This window comes from Phoxinus phoxinus, assembly GCF_949152265.1.
Source record: "Phoxinus phoxinus genome assembly, chromosome: 2".
NCBI classification, from domain to species: domain Eukaryota; kingdom Metazoa; phylum Chordata; class Actinopteri; order Cypriniformes; family Leuciscidae; genus Phoxinus; species Phoxinus phoxinus.
The window spans coordinates 53,816,624-53,838,257 of record NC_136877.1 but is presented as its reverse complement, the minus strand read 5'-3'; the positions used below and the strand labels follow the sequence as shown (position 1 = coordinate 53,838,257).

Below are 21,634 nucleotides of genomic sequence, written 5' to 3'. Positions count from 1 at the left end.
CAGAATCTCTTCACATTAAACTTACTGAATACAGAATCTCTTCACATTAAACTACTGAATACAGAATATCTTCACATTAAACTATACTGAATACAGAATATCTTCAGATTAAACTACTGAATACAGAATCTCTTCACATTAAACTACTGAATACAGAATCTCTTCACATTAAACTACTGAATACAGAATATCTTCACATTAAAACTAGACTGAATACAGAATATCTTCACATTAAACTAATGAATACAGAATCTCTTCACATTAAAACTACTGAAATACAGAATCTCTTCACATTAAACTACTGAATACAGAATTAAATAGCCTACTTCACATTAATCTAGAGGTGAAATAGTGAATATATTCTCATTTAAACCTCTGATTTAAGCATAATAAACTCTTTACATAAATATTCTGTTGAAATATGTAACTCTTCACACTAAACTACTGATTAAATGCTGAAGAAACTCCAGGCATGGCAGTGACCTGAACAACGGCCCGTAGACACTCAGCAACAGTAACAGAGGGAGGCTGTCTTTAGAAACTGAGTAGGAAGCAAAAAATGAAGTTAGCTGGGGGAAAAAGAGAAACAGACGAGAAGAAGAAAGAAAAACACAGGATGCTGCGATCTGGAACGACGGAGCTCGAGAGACAAGTCAGGGCAGGTCTGGGACAAAGAGATCGGAAAGAATTAAAAAACAACAGGAGATGAGAGAGTGAGAGAGAGAGAGAGAGAGAGAGAGAGAGGGGGGGGGGAGGTGGGAGGAGAGAGGAGAGAGAGGGGAGAGAGATGGGAGAGAATGAGAGGAGAGTGAGAGGGAGAGAGAGAGGAGAGATAAGATTCGAGAACTACAGCGAGGGAATTGTCCTGCAAGCCGGCATTAAAGTTTGTTTTACGCAACTGAGGTGGTTTCCAGCCCAATGGACACGCTCTCGCCTGACTCTGTAGGGAAGTGAAGGATCATGGGATATACGTGGGAGGACAATAACGAAACAGACGTGTAAGAGAGAGAGGGAAAAAAGAAAGAATAACTGAGGAAGGAAGACTACAAATACTCGTTTTTTTAAATGCACTGTGTAAACATTCATATTTCTGACTCTATATTGTGATCGGATGAGTTTAAGCATAATATATTTACTAATGTAAATCAGATTTTACTTTTACATGTTCAAAGCTGATTTAAGGGATGGAAGTATGGGAGTATCTGTCGATTTCATAGGTTCATACATGAGAAATAAACATGGTACAATATAATCAGCAAAACAAACACAAAGTCCAGCTCAGTACTACATGTCTGCGTCCTAATATGATCCTTGACCCGTGTGAGGTCTTCTTATCGAGTTGGCAAAGTGTGTGTGTGTGTGTGTGTGTGTGTGTGTGTGTGTGTGTGTGTGTCATTTGATATCCAGGCCAACAACATTCCCTTCACAAGTGTGTGATACATGCCATGGGAATATCCTCTTCCCCCCGAAACGGGCGATTCTCTCAGAGTCCTGGAGCTCAACCAAACAACCCAAATAAATACTATCTAGGCCCAGACGGAATCATTGGAATTCTTGGATTTAAATAGAGTTGAAATGACTACAGTGTTACTCCTAGAGGAATGCACAATCAAGTTAAACACAATAGCAAACCAGACGCACATGCATTGAGTATGTAGAAGTCTGCAAATGATGGGCGTTACGATTCTGCGGAAACCTGTGGAGATTTTCCCGAGTTCTGCGGGCTGAGATTCCATGTGGGCCTGATAATAATCCCAAACAAAACACAACAACACCAGCAGCTGAACCCAGGAATGGACCATATTTGAGACTCATTCTGGCAGAACTGTACGGAGCCCCTGAAGGGAAACGAGATGGGAGGAAAATTTTTGTTTTAAAGGTAGGGTAGGTCAGAATTGTCTAAAAAAACTTTTATTCAAATTTGTTTAAACTGTCTTTATATACCAATACATAATTAAAATGCAAGTACTCTGAAATAGAGATTATAAAAAACTGATTGACTCGTGTATTTATTCTTCAATAAACACAGCTCATTAATTCCATTCACTCCCACCTAAACACGGGTGCACGACTGCGTGCACGTGGGCAGAGCCAGTAATAGCGGCGGTAGTCATGGCGACGGAGAGTGACTGTCGCGCAAGCCAATCACTTGTTTCGTCCCGAATAGAATTAATGAGCTGTGTTTTTTGAAGATTAAATACACTATAGTCACTCAATTTTTATACTCTCTTTTTCAAAGTACTTACATTTTAATTATGTATTGGTATATAAAGACAGTTTAAGCCAATTTGAAAAAAAGTTCTTTAGACAATTGTTACCTACACAACCTTTAATGCTTTCTTTTGCAAAAGTGTTGCGTTCCTCCGAGAAACTCTGCGCTTGCTGGACGGGTAGAACTATATTCCAGTACTTTTGCGAGTACATGCAAATATTTTATGTTCCCCGAGAAACTTTTATAAACTAATATGAGATTATATTTCAATGCTTTTGCATTCCCTCGCAAAATATTTTGTGATGGAAATAATAGGATATGGAAGGGGAAATTGCATTTCAATAAAATGCAATGTTTCTAAGTAGGGATGGGCGATATGGACTCTTTATTGCGATAACGATATCAATGACGATATAAATATTCACCACTGTTTTTGGCTACAAGTGATGGAATCATTCTTGAGAGAAACACAAACACTGATCTAAAGTAAACGTACCCATCGTCAAATAGGCTCTTATAATATACCAATTACATAAAATAATTAACAAACAGCACAAATCCAAATACCAGCCCTTGCAGAAGTGGAAAAGCTGCATATATAGGTTTCTTCTGTAAAAGTGCAGATCATGTTTAAATAGTGCATCTGTACTGAAAAACATCACACTATAATAATTCAAATCGATTACAAGTTTGAAATGTAGGCTATTGCAAACAGTAATATATCGCCCAGCCCTATTTCTCAGAGGAATGCACTACTTCTGATGAGTGAACGCAAAAGCATTGAAATATAATTGTCCATGTCCGTTTAGGGGCTCCTCCTCATAACTGGTATTATGAAGGAAACTCTGCTGGAAACTGATGCACTCGACCCAACGGCAGGACTCGACCCAACGGCAGCACTCGACCCAACGGCAGCACTCGACCCAACGGCAGCACTCGACCCAACTGCAGCACTCGACCCAACGGCAGCACTCGACCCAACGGCAGCACTCGACCCAACGGCAGCACTCGACCCAACGGCAGCACTCGACCCGACGGCAGGACTCGACCCGACGGCAGGACTCGACCCGACGGCAGCACTCGACCCGACGGCAGGACTCGACCCGACGGCAGCACTCGACCCGACGGCAGCACTCGACCCGACGGCAGCACTCGACCCGACGGCAGCACTCGACCCGACGGCAGCACTCGACCCGACGGCAGCACTCGACCCGACGGCAGCACTCGACCCGACGGCAGCACTCGACCCGACGGCAGCACTCGACCCGACGGCAGCACTCGACCCGACGGCAGCACTCGACCCAACGGCAGCACTCGACCCAACGGCAGCACTCGACCCAACGACAGGACTCGACCCAACGGCAGGACTCGACCCAACGGCAGGATTCGACCCAACGGCAGCACTCGACCCGACGGCAGCACTCGACCCGACGGCAGCACTCGACCCGACGGCAGCACTCGACCCGACGGCAGCTTTTGACCCAACGGCAGCACTCGACCCAACGGCAGCACTCGACCCAACGGCAGCACTCGACCCAACGACAGGACTCGACCCAACGACAGGACTCGACCCAACGGCAGGACTCGACCCAACGGCAGGATTCGACCCAACGGCAGGACTCGACCCAATGGCAGCACTCGACCCAACAGCCCAACGGCAGCACTCGACCCAACGGCAGGACTCGACCCAACGGCAGGATTCGACCCAACGGCAGGACTCGACCCAATGGCAGCACTCGACCCAACAGCCCAACGGCAGCACTCGACCCAACGGCAGCACTCGACCCAACGGCAGCACTCGACCCAACGGCAGCACTCGACCCAACGGCAGCACTCGACCCAACGGCAGCACTCGACCCAACGGCAGCACTCGACCCAACGGCAGCACTCGACCCAACGGCAGCACTCGACCCAACGGCAGCACTCGACCCAACGGCCCAACGACCCAACGGCAGCACTCAACCCAACGGCAGCACTCAACCCAACGGCAGCACTCAACCCAACGGCAGCACTCAACCCAACGGCAGCACTCGACCCAAACGGCAGCATGGCAGCACTCGACCCAAACGGCAGCATGGCAGCACTCGACCCAACGGCCCAACGACCCAACGGCAGCACTCGACCCAACGGCAGCACTCGACCCAACGGCAGCACTCGACCCAACAGCAGCATGGCAGCACTCGACCCAACGGCCCAACGACCCAACGGCAGCACTCGACCCAACGGCAGCATGGCAGCACTCGACCCAATGGCCCAACGTCCCAAAGGCAGCACTCGACCCAACGACAGCACTTGACCCAAGCACTCGAACCAACGGCAGCATGGCAGCACTCGACCCAACGGCAGCATGGCAGCACTCGACCCAACGGCAGCACTCGACCCAACGGCAGCATGGCAGCACTCGACCCAATGGCCCAACGGCAGCACTCGACCCAACGGCAGCATGGCAGCACTCGACCCAATGGCCCAACGGTAGCACTCAACCCAACGGCAGCATGGCAGCACTCGACCCAACGGCAGCACTCGACCCAACGGCAGCATGGCAGCACTCGACCCAATGGCCCAACGGCAGCACTCGACCCAACGGCAGCATGGCAGCACTCGACCCAATGGCCCAACGGTAGCACTCAACCCAACGGCAGCATGGCAGCACTCGACCCAACGACAGCACTTGACCCAAGCACTCGACCCAACGACAGCACTCAACCCAACGGCAGGACTCGACCCAAGCACTCGACCCAACGACAGCACTTGACCCAAGCACTCGACCCAACGACAGCACTCGACCCAAGGACAGCACTCGACCCAACGACAGCACTCGACCCAATGGCAGCACTCGACCCAACGGCAGCACTCGACCCAACGGCAGCACTCGACCCAACGGCAGCACTCGACCCAACGGCAGCACTCGACCCAACGGCAGCACTCGACCCAACTCAACCCAACTCAGCGATACAGTCTAAACTAACATTATCCAGACACTAGTTATCATTTGTGATATTGTTCCACTAGTGTGTGCAGGACACTATAGTTCATTTCTGTAAGTGCGGAGAGCAGAATAAAGTAAACAGACACATTATACCCAGATATTCTTCATACAAAGACTAGCATTAAAATGTACAAAATTGGGACCAAAAATGATTGGGACTCTTTGAGCTGATCATGTTCTGCTGAAGTGTTTTGTCTTTAATTGCTAATGCTCTTTTCACACACACACTGAACACACTGAAGCATTGCTTGGTCACTGGTTGAGCTAAACTGGTATTATCTAATTGTGTTAAATTTAATAGCCTAGTTAATAATAGCCTAGTTAAATTTACCAGCTGACAGATATTCAACATAATTCATGTGTGAGACAGTCTAACAGAAGGATGGACAAAACCTGCCAGATATCAACAGATCAAGTTATCAAGTTCTGGTCATATTTAATACCATTTTATAAAATATAGCGAATAAACTGATAATGTGAGAAATGTTGAAGTGTAAATACATTTTTGTTTGACTGTATAAATAAATTTGGTGTAAGTGAGGGTGATTTCTATGGTAACGTACTAAACTAAAATGATGCGCTTTAAATGACTTCACAGTTCAAATAATACAGGTTTTGATGAAAATAAAAAGTTTTGTAAAATGGAGGAGAAAATGCTTCCAATCAGCTTATTTAAACGTGAATGGCTTTGATATAGTCACGAATTCCTTCAAATCAGCTGGAAAACACTTAGTTAATAACACACACACACACTTTCTAAACTATAGCGAATAAACTGGGATAATGTGAGAAACGTTGAATAAATGTTGCCAGTCCAGAATAGGATGTGCACGGGTTTATAAGCCTGAATATTCTGGGGTGTCGTACACTTTTAGTACGGATCCTGGGGTTTATAAAGGGAATTCTGCGCAGGTTCTGGCGTACGCATGGTGTTATAAGTCTGACTATTATTTGGCGACACCATTTTTGGTGTGTCCACTTTTAGTGAGAATCCTACACAGTTTTATAAACCAAACCACTTACTGTTGTTGGACTTGAGGTCGCGGTGTATGACGGGCACGATGGCTCCGCTGTGCAGGTAGAGCATGCCTTGGGCGATCTGCACGGCCCAGTTCACCAGGACCTGCGGAGGGATGCGGGACCCGGCGAGGGCCCGGCTCAGGGCCCCCCCCGAGGCGTACTCCATGATCAGGCACAGGTTGGGCTCCTGCAGGCACACGCCCTTCAGCGCGATGATGTTCGGGTGCCTCAGCATGGAGAAGAGCCGGGCCTCGTTCTGCACGTTCTGGGCTGTGACGCTGATGTCCTCGTCCGGGTCCTGCCGGGCCGCTTTTACTGCGACCACCTCCCCTTTCCATGTTCCTCGATAGACCTTCCCGAAGCCTCCGACTCCAATGACCTCTTCGAGACTCAGCTCGGAGAACTCCACCGGCTCCGGCTCGAATTCGGGAACCACGGCCGGGTCCAAGTCTTGGACGACGACAGAACCCGGGAGCTTTCCGTATCCGCTGGGTTTAAACGAGACGTAGTTAGACGGAAAGATTCCCACCTTGTTGTTGACCTTTCCCGCCCACCATCCCTCATCCCCGGAGATCTCCGAATCCAGAGACAAGACCTCCACGAGGTCTCCTTTCCTCAAGGTGAGCTCGTCGTTCCCCGAGGCCTCGTAGTCGAACAACGCGGTCCAAACCGGATTGGTGAAGCCTCCCTTCCGAGTCTGATCCAGGCTCTTCCAGGTGGACAACGGGCTCCGGGAGAAAATGTTCTTCAGCGGCTCCATTGAGCTTTATAAATCGGAAGAAGTGAGATCTCCTCTCGCCCTCAGATCTCTGTACGTCCGGGTCATCCGTGGATTAGTCTCCATTAGACATCAATCCCAATGTAGGAGCAAAAAATGGTCCCGGGATGAAGAAAACTGACGTTCAGGATCCAGATCAGTCACTTTAGGAGTTGAAGTGTCTCCATTAGACATAAATCCCAATGAAAGAGCAAATAATGGACCCAGGATGAAGAAAACGGGTCCAGATCAGAGGAAAACGGTCATTTTAGGAGTGGAATAGTCTCCATTAGACATAAATCCCAATGCAAGAGCAAAAAATGCACCAGGGATGAAGAAAACTGACGTTCAGGATCCAGATCAGTCACTTTAGGAGTTTAATGAGACATTAATCCCAATGTAAACGCACAGAAGGACCCCGGGATGAAGAAAACGGGTCCAGATCAGTGACAGAAAGTCACTTTTGGAGCGTTTGGACCTGCATTCTCGAAAAAAACACCATGTATAATATAGCCTAGTTCTGTGGAGAATAAAAACATGGATTTACTGACTTACCCGGACTTTAAAGTCCTTCTGAATCTCCCAAACATGAGGACAAACTCGCGAGAGATGCATTGGACTTCGAGTCTGTGTTTAGCGGTCCATTGAGGGTCAGTATTTTTAGCTCAGTGGTTTTGCCCGAGCAGGAAACGCTCAGAAGAAGAAGAAGAATAGCAGGAAAAGCGAATCAACTCGCGGCCAAACGCGCAGAAACGCGTCCATAAACGCTCTCTCACGCACGCGTCGTCGGTTCCCCCGTCCGGACCGTCATCATGGGTCAGTTTCTGGAGTTCTGCTGGAGTTCCTTTAACTTTAACTGCGCTCGGGCTCGGTATCAGGAAGAGACGCTCAGCTGATCGCGACGCGCTGGTTAATGGCGTCGCGTCACTTCAGCGGCTCCACGTCGAGCGTGTTCTTCAGGCGGTGTGATTCAGAAACGCTCGCGAACTCGGTGTGTTGATGAGTCCGTTCACCGTGAACTCTTCCCGTGTGGCCGGAGGGTGTGGGACAGGAACACTGTCAGATGACCGACTCTCCTCCTCCCTCTCCTGGCCACTGTGCGCGTGCGTGTGTGTGTGTGTGTGTGTGTGTGTGTGACAATTATAACAATGTCATTTACATTATAGTTTGCTTGTCTGTATTTATTATTAAGGTTTTAAAAAAAAAAAAAAAGTATTAGCTGGAAAAGGCTTTTTAAAATATTGTACAGTATATTGTTTTCACTAGGACAGCTTATCCCATACAGTGTGACAACATGCCCCATAAGCAGATTTTTTAAATTACTTTTTTACTGGGCTGAAGTTACGACCGTGTGTGTGTGTGTGTGTGTGTGTGTGTGTGTGTGTGTGTGTGTGTGTGTGTGTGTGTGTGTGTGTGTGTGTGTCAGTCATCTGATGTTAACACACTGAACTGACTGAAGATATTCAGAACAGAAATCGAGCATTATATAGAGTCAAGGCTGTTAGTCACTCTTGGTAATAAAGGGAGTTTAGCTCTTCGCAGTGAGTAACCTCTGTTCTCTCGTTACAGGATGAAGAGCTTCCAGTGGTTCTGTAGATGTGGATCACCCTAAGACTCTTCACACCGACAATCTTTATACAATTGCCTGATTTTTTGGCTGAGCCCTAATAAAGAAAACACACTAATAAACACACACACACAGACACACACACACAAAGGCCTGAGTCATCATTTCTGCAGGAAGGATGCAGTTGTTTATATAGTGTGTTGTCACAACTGAGCTTTTGACTGCTAGGACACACACACACACACATCATTTTTGTATAATTTAGTTTTAGTTTATAATTTCATGTTTTCTTCATGTGTCCTGGTATAATCTGTATCGGCGTGGAGACATTACAGCTCTCAGAAGTCTGCAATAATCAATAATCATCTCTCAGATGAACAGAGTCTGGCGTACAGCCTATTCTAGAGCGAAAGCAACTCTGGACACACACACACACACACACACGGGGTCAAAGGTCACGGTGGAGTTCAGTGTGTGATGCCGAGCAAATATTCACACTTAATATTGAGGTCAGGGTGATTATAAAGTTACATTTATACCATATGAAATACAAGAATATTTTACATACTATGATATATAACACACATACATAAACTAAAATTATACAAATAATTATACACACACACATAATGAGGGATCAAACAGGAAATAAAAGTGTAAATCTGAATATAGATTCAAATCCAAATATACATTTATAAGCCTAAATATATGAATCCATATACTGCATTCAAAAGTGTGTGATTGAGTGTGAGTATTTCTTCTGCAGAGACTTCATTCACTATAAATACAGTATATAGAGATATTACTATGTGAATATACAATAAAGTGTAATTTATTCCTGTGATCAAAGCTGAGTTTATCATCATTACTCCAGTCTTCAGTGTCACATGATCCTCCAGAAATCAGTGTAATATGATGATCTGATGATCAAGACACAGTTATGATTATCATCAGTGTTGGCAACCGCTCATATTTTTGAAGAAACTTGATACATTTTATTTTTCAGGATTCTTTGATGAATAGAAAGTTCAAAATTTCTTGAAAATAACCATATAAAGCTGAAAATACATGTTAAAATGATGTATATGAATTGACTAGATGTGCGTGAGAAGTGAGGCTTCGTCATCACACACACGTGACTCTCCAGGACAGGCCGTCATGAGCCTGGGAACAGTGGTTATGAGCGGCGCACGAGTAAACACATCAAGAGCAGATTACTGAAACCTCAACGTTTATTTCACTCATACAAAATCAGGAGAAGTTAAAAGCCAACGCGCCGCTGTACACGAGACGAGAGCGCCTCACAGCAAACATTAAAAGAGTCTAAAACATGTAAAACAAAGGGGGATCATCTATACACATGTGCGTCGTCCCGGTGTGTGTGTGTGTGTGTGTGTGTGTGTGTGTGTGTGTGTGAGTGAGAGAGAGAGAGCTGTGAACGCTGGGAAGCATGAGGAGTTTGTGAGTGTCTCAGTGACGGTTCGACAGTGTGATCAATGGAAGAAAAGCTTTAATAGTAAAACTAGCTTAAAAAGGACAAAACCAGAAGCAGAATAATTGACAAAAGCAAAACGAGCAGAACTATCTGCATGTCCCTTCCAACACAGGTCAGGGATGGAGCGCGCGCCGGCTGACCGTCCCGGAGTGACACCAGCGGCGGAGGAGGAGGAGGAGGAGGAGGAGGAGGAGGACGGGGAGAAGACGAGGGGAAAGAAAAGTGCAAAAACACACTGGGGTAAATTACGCCGAAACTTCCGGCTCACGAACAGAAGAAATAAAACAAGCATAACTGTTCCTGGACAATAAAAGAAGAGTTTAAAAGAAATTAAAACAGCTAATATCCAGAAGCGGTGTGTGTGGCGCTCTACGAGTCGTAGTCCTCGTCGTCGTCGTCCTCGACGTGGTTCCTCTGGGGCTCCGGAGCCGGCGCCGGCGGGAACGCGCTCACCAGAGACGGGTGCGGGGAGAACACGGACAGCGCCCCCTGCTGGGAGCCCGCCGCGGGGACACACTGCACCGGCGGGGCCTCCACGCTGCACACACACACACACACACACACTCATTATACAGTCTAAACATGCATTTCAAATACATGCAGAAATTGTGGTAAAGTTAAAAAGTATGAATGTGCTTAAACTTAATGCATGCCTATGTGTCAGTCATACATTAACGCTGCACGGGTCAGGCCAACAACACATTATGCCAAAGATCCTGTTCTCTGAAATTCATTTAGTAAATTTCCTACCGTATTTTATAGTTTAAAGGAGATTTTCTCAATGTTTAGATTTTTTTGCATCCTCAGATTCCAGATTTTCAATAGTCGTATCTCGACCACATATTGTCCTATAGATGGGCTTGGAGGACCCGAAGGACCCTAGGGGCTGTGCCGTCCGGGGATATATGCCCAGGTAGGGTCCCCCAGGCAAACAGGTCCTAGGTGACGGGTCAGACCAAGAGCGGTTCATAAACCCTTTATGTAATGAGCAAAATCAAGGACTGTGGCGGCTCAGCCCGAAGGAGCGCCGTGGGGCCGCCCTCCCGTGGGCTCAACTCCTGCAGGAGGGGCCGTAAGGGGTCATAGTGGACCGGGCGGCAGTCGAGGCGGGGGCCGGCAACCCGATCCCTGGACACGGAGACTGGCTCTAGGGACGTGGAACGTCACCTCGCTGGCAGGGAAGGATCCGGAGATTGTGAGGTATATACTAGAGATAGTCAGGATCACCTCTACGCACGGCTTGGGCTCTGGAACCACACTCCTCGAGAGAGGATGGACTCTTCACCACTCTGGAGTTGCCCATAGTGAGAGGCGGCGGGCTGGTGTGGGTTTACTTATAGCCCCCCAGCTCAGCCGCCATGTGTCGGAGTTTACCCCGGTGAAGGAGAGGGTCGCTTCCCTGCGCCTACGGGCCAAACGGCAGTGCACAGTACCTGGTCCTCTTGGGGTCTCTGGGAGGGGTGCTGGGAAGTGCTCCGACTGGAGAATCCGTCGCTCTACTGGGGGACTTCAGCGCACACGTGGGCAGCGACAGTGACACCTGGAGGGGCGTGATTGGGAGGAACGGCCCCCCTGATCTGAACCCGAGCGGTGTTCAGTTATTGGACTTCTGTGCCAGTTACAGTTTGTCCATAACGAACACCATGTTCAAGCATAAGGGTGTCCATCAGTACACGTGGCACCAGGACACCCTAGGCCGTAGGTCGATGATCGACTTTGTGGAGACAGGCGGAGCTGTCCACTGATCAGTGGTGAGTTGGATCCGATGGCGGAGGAGGAGCTGGACAGACTCGGCAGACCCAAGCGTACTGTAAGGGTCTGCTGGGAACGTTTGGCCGAGTCTCCTGTCAGAGAGATCTTCATCTCCCACCTCCGGCGGAGCTTCGACCGGATCCCGAGGGAGGCTGGAGATATTGAGTCCGAGTGGACCATGTTCTCCACCTCCATTGTCGAAGCGGCCGCTCGGAGCTGTGGCCGTAAGGTCTCCGGTGCCTGTCGAGGCGGCAATCCCCGAACCCGGTGGTGGACACCAGAAGTAAGGGATGCCGTCAAGCTGAAGGAGGAGTCCTATCGGGCCTGGTTGGCTTGTGGGACTCCTGAAGCAGCTGACGGGTACAGGACTGCAGCCCGGGTGGTTGTGGAGGCAAAAACTCGGGCCTGGGAGGAGTTCGGTGAGGGCTCAGAGGTGGACTCGTCCATCACCCAAGCGGAAGTCACGAGGTAGTCAAGAAGCTGTGGATGAGATCCGCCCCGAGTACCTCAAGTCTCTGGATGTTGCGGGGCAGTCTTGGCTGACACGCCTCTGCACCGCGTGGCGGTCGGGGACAGAATCCCACAGTTGCTCACCGGTCTAATAAACACATCATATATAGCAGCGTCTCCGCGGGAGTAAAACCGTGGGCCGAGGGTGATGTGGACATGATGTCGACCGGGTAAAACGCTGATTAGTCTGGATTTGAATTTGTTCAGTTAAAACCTATGAAATATATATATATGTAATGCAATAAAAAAAAACATGCCATAGTTTAATAATAATAATTTGCATCTGATTTTTTTTTTCTAAGTGCATCAATTGGAATTGCTAGGAAACAAGCTTAAACTGTGCAAACGGTTTGAAGTATTGAGTTGTAAAGTATGAATATGGTTTAAATGTGTATAATAACACCTGTGGTAGAAGGAGCCAGGCTGTGTGTTTGTGCTGGTCTGAGACGTGTCCTCGTCCTCGTCTCCTTCCGTCTCACTGTCCTCGGAGTCATCCTGAACACACACACACACATGCACACCACACACACACACGCATAATTAATCAGCATTTCATCCAGCAATATGGATTTTCAATTGATTGACAGTAACAGCAAACACATATTTCTATTGCTGTGTCCTTGTTGGTTGAATGCAAACAAATAATATACAGCAAACAAATAATATACAGCAAAACACGATTCATTATGGACCAGCTCATGAATCATAAACACTCGCAGAAAGTAGGCTTCACGCAGTTGTTAAGTGGAATATAATTATATTATATACACAATATAAATAATTGCTCAATTTCCACTGCCGTCACATGACCTGAATACGTTAATCCAGCGGCATCTAGTCAAGATGGCAAATATAAACACTGGGAAATAAGATCAGAATTGATATTACATATTAGTATTAGTATACCGAACATATTAGTTGCATCAGTGCATCAGTCACATTTGATTACATTCAGAAATAGAAACAAAACATTGTAAACACTTTTAGTTCCTGTAAACAAATCCTATTTAAACAGAAAAGGAATTTAAAAAAAATAAGTGTAGAACAAAACTTAGGGGCAATAAACAAGATTTATTAAAAACAAGCCAAAATTAATTTAAAGCGAACCTCAAATAACCTTGGCCTCGTGTTTGCTGGATGTTAATCGCAGCACATTTCAGAAACAAGCGTGACTGATGACTAGATGTTGTATCTGAGTGTGACGTAACGAAGCAGTGCATTGTGGGATAGTGTCTCGTGAGTTTACCTCTTGCTCTGATTCTGTGCCTGAGAGTTTCTTGTCTTTGCCCTTGGCTCCCGCTCCACCGTTCTTACGGCCCGAGCCGATCTTACGGCCTCTGGGAGACAGAACACACACACACACATTAGCTAGACTTTATCTGAGAGACAGAACACACACACATTAGCCAGACTTTATACCATGGTCTGGGTGAATACTGGATTCTGATTGGCTGCAGGGTGTCCATTAAAAAGTGATGTAGGACACCTAGAAAAGGAGTTCTAAAACTGTTAGATTTCGATTGTAAAACTAATTAAAATATAAACTAATGTTTTAAAAGTGTGTTATTTGGCAAGTGAACATGGAATAAGCGGTTTAATGGCCTTCGAGGTGTCCATGGTCAGGTATTAATGGACTTCGCTGCGCGCTGGACGGTTCACGCCTCGCCGTCGTCCATTAATACCTGACCATGGACACCTCGTCGGGCATTAACCCTTACATAAAGACATTGATTTTAGTTACTAAAATACTTAAACTACACATTGTCCCTTTAAGTTTATTCGTGCTTTATTTTATTCTTTTTTTTTTTTAAGCATAAACTCAATTTGTTTTTCTAAACAAGACTTAGGCCTAGTATCTTAAGTAACTTCGCTTCTCCAGTAAATGTGCAGTGATTTAAGAACGTTTAGATATTTGACTGGAAAACAAAAACACTGAGCAAGAAAATTGTTTTTCGCAGTGAACACACACACGTTCATATTTGAAGTAACACAAAAACACCTCAGATGAGTTAGTGAATGTGACTTCTAAAAGTAAAGCGTTACAATATTGCGTTACTCCCTGAAAAGTAACTAATTCCAAACTCTGAGACAGAATCCAAGGTGCAAGTTAAAAAAACAAAAAAATCCGCGCAAACTCCAAACAAGCGACTGAGAAAGCTGACGGCGTGCAGTCTTTCTTTACCTCAACTAATGACTTGTCTGGCCTTAGAAATGTATAATACAGAATTGTTTATCGCTTCCGTATCCATGTGAAGTGGGATTAATAACTGATGTGTTGTCGAGCAGGAGTGTGTGTGTGTGTGTGTGTGTGTGTGTGTGTGTGTGTGTGTCTGACCTGCGCGGGATCTTGTCTGCGGTGTCCGTGTGGTTCTCGTCTCCGTCTCCCTGCATATCCGGCACAGACGCCACCAGATCCTTCAGGAAGTCAAACTGCTGCTCCAGCTCAATGCACTGCTTTCTGCACACACACACACACACACACACACACACGCGCGTTGGCAAATGAAGTGCGTGCTCAGCACACAGGAGTCATGTGATGTGCGTGACGTACAGGTGTGACGTGGTCATGGTTTTGGCATTACGTGACTGGGTGACGTGACAGGCTTTCGTCAGGAGAGACTCCAGGAACAGCTCCAGCGCGCGAGCTCGGCTCAGTCAAGGAAAGGGGCATACACACACACACACACACACTTCAAAACATCAGACCGCTCACATCTGCACTGCAAAACTAATATGTTGGATACATCCTACAATTATTACAGAGCAACCTTTTTAAAAATGTCCATTTATACAGTAATAATTTAAAAATGAATGATGCATGAACAAACCCCTCAGTGGACCCTGCAGAATATAGATGTGAATAACACTGAGTTCTGGTGTATGCAAGTGTGACTGAAGTGGAGAAAAAACTCCTCTTTAAAGATATTGAATTTAAAAATCTACTGTTGCAAAAAGATCAAACGCAACTAAAGAAAGTGAGGAGGGTGAGGAAGATGAGGATGAGGAGGGTGAGGATGAGGAAGATGAGAAGGATGAGGAGGGTGAGGATGAGGAGGGTGAGGATGAGGAAGATGAGGAGGATGAAGAGGGTGAGGAGGAGGGTGAGGATGAGGAAGATGAGGAGGGTGAGGATGAGGAGGGTGAGGAAGAGGAAGATGAGGAAGATGAGGAAGATGAGGAAGTGAAAGGATACAGATGATGACCGGAACTGCAGCCGCCACTTTACCGATCTCTTCATCCGTCTGCATGATCTTCTTAATCCTGGCCTGCAACACACAACACACACTCGTCAACACGACACACACTCGTCAACACGACACACACTCGTCAACACGACACACACTCGTCAACACGACACACACTCGTCAACACGACACACACTCGTCAACACGACACACACTCGTCAACACGACACACACTCGTCAACACGACACACACTCGTCAACACGACACACACTCGTCAACACGACACACACTCGTCAACACGACACACACTCGTCAACACGACACACACTCGTCAACACGACACACACTCGTCAACACGACACACACTCGTCAACACGACACACACTCGTCAACACGACACACACTCGTCAACACAACACAACATGGAATTAGCTTTCACTGTTATGCCGACGATACTCAGCTGTATATTTCTTCAAAACCTGACGAAACCTACCAATTCACAAAATTAACGGAATGCATAGCAGATATAAACAACTGGATGACTAGTAATTTCCTACTACTAAATTCAGAAAAAACAGAGATTCTAATTATTGGACAAAAAACTTCCACACGTAATAACCTAGAGTACTGTCTAACACTTGATGATGCTCTGTTAAGTCTTCGTCGTCGGTTAGGAACCTGTGTGTGTGTGTGTGTGTGTGTGTGTGTGTGTGTGTGTGTGTGTGTGCTCTTTGATACCAATCTTTCATTTGAAAGTCATGTGTCTAGTATCTGTAAAACCGCTTTCTTCCATCTTAAAAATATATCTAAATTACGTCATATTCTCTCAATGAATAATGCAGAACAGTTAGTTGATGCGTTTATGACCTCAAGGCTAGATTATTGTAATGCTCTACTGGGTGGTTGCCCTGCACGCTTAATAAACAAACTACAGCTGGTCCAAAACGCAGCCGCTCGAGTTCTTACTAGAACCAGGAAGTATGACCATATTAGCCGGTTCTGTCAACACTGCATTGGCTGCCTATTAAACATCGTATACACTTTAAAATATTGCTGATCACTTACAAAGCACTAAATGGTTTAGCTCCGCAGTACTTGAGCGAGCTCTTAACGCATTATAGTCCTTCACGTCTACTGCCATCTCAAAACTCCGGCCAGTTAATAATACCTAGAATATCAGAATCGACTGCTGGCGGTAGATCCTTTTCCTATTTAGCACCAAAACTCTGGAACAGTCTTCCTAACATTGTCCGGGAAGCAGACACACTCTGTCAGTTCAAATCTAGATTAAAGACACATCTCTTCGGCCTAGCATTCACATAACACATTATAGACTTATATAACTCAATGTTAGGCTGCATAGTTTAGAACAGCCGGGACCGGGAACACTTCCCGTAAATCCTGATGTACTTGGTACATCATAAGAAGGATGGCGTCTACGCTAATATTAGTCTCTCTGTTTATCCCGAGGTTTACTGCTGTCCACCGGAACCAGGCCGTATCCAGATCTGATGAAGGACCTTCGCCAGGACACGACGACGCCGCTGACCTGAAGTGTCCACTAGCCTCTCCATATGGAGGATCCCTGTACCACTCTACAGATAAAGCGCTGTGGGGAACTCACGTATCTTGCCCGTAGTGATACAATAAAATTCTGTATCACATTTATAGGCAGGACAAGTAGTTTGTATAGGCTTGTTTGTAGGGAATTACAAACCTGCGCACATATATTCAAACATAACTATAGAATTAATTCTTGATGCGCACGTGACGATCAGTGTTTCTCACAGGTTCAGTGTAAAGTCTGTGTAGAGAGAACGGTGTCGTCTTACCGGTTTCTAATTTAATAACTAATGATCGTTGTGACGGAAGTGAATCAATCAAAACTAACTTTAGCTGGAAAATAACATTATTCAAGAACCGCTGTAGAGCCGAAACACTGTTACCTTAAATTATACGTTTATCTCTGTAAAGCAGCTTTGAAACACTCTACACTGTTAAAAGCGCTGTATAAATGAAGATGACTGGACACACACTCATCAACACCACGACACACACACTCATCAACACCACGACACACACACTCATCAACACCACGACACACACACTCATCAACACCACGACACACACACTCATCAACACCACGACACACACACTCATCAACACCACGACACACACACTCATCAACACCACGACACACACACTCATCAACACCACGACACACACACTCATCAACACCACGACACACACACTCATCAACACCACGACACACACACTCATCAACACCACGACACACACACTCATCAACACCACGACACACACTCATCAACACCACGACACACACTCATCAACACCACGACACACACTCATCAACACCACGACACACACTCATCAACACCACGACACACACTCATCAACAACACGACACACACTCATCAACAACACGACACACACTCATCAACAACACGACACACACTCATCATCAACAACACGACACACACTCATCAACAACACGACACACTCATCAACAACACGACACACACTCATCAACACCACGACACACACTCATCAACACCACGACACACACACTCATCAACACCACGACACACACACTCATCAACACCACACACACACTCATCAACACCACGACACACACACTCATCAACACCACGACACACACACTCATCAACACCACAACACACACACTCATCAACACCACGACACACACTCATCAACAACACGACACACACACTCATCAACAACACGACACACACACTCATCAACAACACGACACACACACTCATCAACACCACGACACACACACTCATCAACACCACGACACACACCCATCAACACCACGACACACACTCATCAACACCACGACACACACTCATCAACACCACGACACACACACTCATCAACAACACGACACACACACTCATCAACACCACGACACACACACTCATCAACAACACGACACACACACTCATCAACACCACGACACACACACTCATCAACACCACGACACACACTCATCAACACCACGACACACACACTCATCAACAACACGACACACACACTCATCAACACCACGACACACACACTCATCAACACCACGACACACACCCATCAACACCACGACACACACTCATCAACACCACGACGCACACTCATCAACACCACGACACACACTCATCAACAACACGACACACACTCATCAACAACACGACACACACACTCATCAACAACACGACACACACACTCATCAACACCACGACGCACACTCATCAACACCACGACGCACACTCATCAACAACACGACGCACACTCATCAACACCACGACACACACTCATCAACAACACGACACACACTCATCAACAACACGACACACACTCATCAACAACACGACACACACTCATCAACAACACGACACACACTCATCAACAACACGACACACACACTCATCAACACCACGACACACACACTCATCAACACCACGACACACACACTCATCAACAACACGACACACACTCATCAACACCACGACACACACACTCATCAACACCACGACACACACTCATCAACAACACGACACACACTCATCAACAACACGACACACACACTCATCAACAACACGACACACACACTCATCAACAACACGACACACACTCATCAACAACACGACACACACTCATCAACAACACGACACACACTCATCAACAACACGACACACACACTCATCAACACCACGACGCACACTCATCAACAACACGACGCACACTCATCAACAACACGACACACACTCATCAACACCACGACACACACTCATCAACACCACGACACACACTCAACACCACGACACACACACTCATCAACAACACGACACACACACTCATCAACACCACGACGCACACTCATCAACAACACGACACACACTCATCAACACCACGACACACACTCATCAACACCACGACACACACTCAACACCACGACACACACACTCATCAACAACACGACACACACACTCATCAACAACACGACACACACTCATCAACAACACGACACACACTCATCAACAACACGACACACACTCATCAACAACACGACACACACACTCATCAACACCACGACGCACACTCATCAACAACACGACGCACACTCATCAACAACACGACACACACTCATCAACACCACGACACACACTCATCAACACCACGACACACACTCAACACCACGACACACACACTCATCAACAACACGACACACACACTCATCAACAACACGACACACACACTCATCAACACCACGACACACACTCATCAACACCACGACACACACTCAACACCACGACACACACACTCATCAACAACACGACACACACACTCATCAACACCACGACGCACACTCATCAACAACACGACGCACACTCATCAACAACACGACGCACACTCATCAACACCACGACACACACTCATCAACAACACGACACACACTCATCAACAACACGACACACACTCATCAACAACACGACACACACTCATCAACAACACGACACACACTCATCAACACCACGACACACACACTCATCAACACCACGACACACACACTCATCAACACCACGACACACACACTCATCAACACCACGACACACACTCATCAACACCACGACACACACACTCATCAACAACACGACACACACACTCATCAACAACACGACACACACACTCATCAACAACACGACACACACACTCATCAACAACACGACACACACACTCATCAACAACACGACACACACACTCATCAACAACACGACACACACACTCATCAACACCACGACACACACTCATCAACAACACGACACACACTCATCAACAACACGACACACACTCATCAACACCACGACACACACTCATCAACAACACGACACACACTCATCAACAACACGACACACACTCATCAACACCACGACACACACACTCATCAACAACACGACACACACACTCATCAACAACACGACACACACACTTATCAACAACACGACACACACACTCATCAACAACACGACACACACACTCATCAACAACACGACACACACACTCATCAACAACACGACACACACCAGACCTGCACTTCTACAGTCATCAACACAACACACACACACACTTCTACATTCACCAACACACACACACACACCTGCACTTTTACAGTCATCAACACACACACACACTTGTACAGTCATCGGGGAAACTGAGTCCAGTCATGCATGAGATGCAAATGAAACTCTTCAGTCAGATGTCAACAAGAGCACATGCTGGAGTTCTTCTGTCACACACACACACACACACCACCAGTCCAGAAACCCGGTGTAATACACACATGTGCACACCAGCGAGGACATCCAGAACGCGTTTAAAGCCTGGTAAACACACCAGAGTGGATCAAGATCACAACACACACACACACACACACACACACACACACACACAGGAGGAGAAAGAGGGAGGTTAGCTAGCATTCCTGCTAACCTCTCCGAAGCGCTCATCTTTGCCATAAAGCTCCCCGAAAGCCTCGGGTTGAGCACACTTGCCCCGACACACTCCCCAACACCACACACTGATCGGCTGTGATATATTACTCCGGATTAAAGCGGATTAAACCCAAACACTGGCATATTAGCGAGCTAGCGGCTAGCCGGACTGAAAGCGTTCATCTTTCCTCGTATTTCCTCAATAAACGCGTAAAGTCTCCACTGAACGTCTTTAAGCTCGCGTGTGTGTGTCGGGTGTGTGTTGGGTCTCACCGGAGGGAATCTGGCGTTGTATTTCTTCTTCTTGCTCGGCATCTCTGCGCAGAAACGGCCCGGCAGCGGCTCTGGCTCGGTTCCGTCAGTCTGTGGCCACACTCCAGAAATATGAAGGATAAACTCGTTAGATTCGCGCAGATCCGTCGCTAAAGCGATTAAAGCACCATCACTGATCACCGTCCGTGCGTTTCGGCGATTTTTATCGTCATTTTACGGTGGATTTGTTCCGTTATTTCCGGCTGCACGAGTTCTCGCTTCTTTACGGTTCGTTTTTTTGTGCTTCCGGGGTGTTTAAATACAGTTCCGAAGTCGAGGTGGAAACCGAAACGACTTTAAAATAAA

The 21,634-nt window shown here is 46.7% G+C and overlaps 2 protein-coding genes across 3 annotated transcripts in view; both read right to left on the bottom strand.

Moving 5' to 3' along the window:
• LOC306994729 (mitogen-activated protein kinase kinase kinase 11) overlaps window positions 1-8,113 on the bottom strand; it is a 47,570-nt gene extending 39,457 nt beyond the window's left edge. For both annotated transcript variants that reach the window (XM_079605510.1, XM_079605511.1), the window contains exon 1: window positions 6,225-8,113. In XM_079605510.1, the coding sequence (XP_079461636.1) occupies window positions 6,225-6,981 (757 nt within the window). In that variant the 5' untranslated portion in view covers window positions 6,982-8,113. The remainder of the gene's footprint in view (window positions 1-6,224) is intronic.
• Window positions 8,114-8,714: 601 nt separating this feature from the next.
• Window positions 8,715-21,579, bottom strand: drap1 (DR1-associated protein 1 (negative cofactor 2 alpha)). The gene is made up of 7 exons (XM_079603447.1): window positions 21,290-21,579; window positions 15,496-15,568; window positions 14,854-14,947; window positions 14,638-14,760; window positions 13,549-13,639; window positions 12,706-12,797; window positions 8,715-10,578 (listed from the first exon to the last, which is right to left on the bottom strand). Exons 1-7 carry the CDS (start codon window positions 21,329-21,331, stop codon window positions 10,410-10,412), a joined length of 684 nt encoding a protein of 227 aa, XP_079459573.1. The 5' UTR covers window positions 21,332-21,579; the 3' UTR covers window positions 8,715-10,409.
• Window positions 21,580-21,634: the final 55 nt, after the last annotated feature.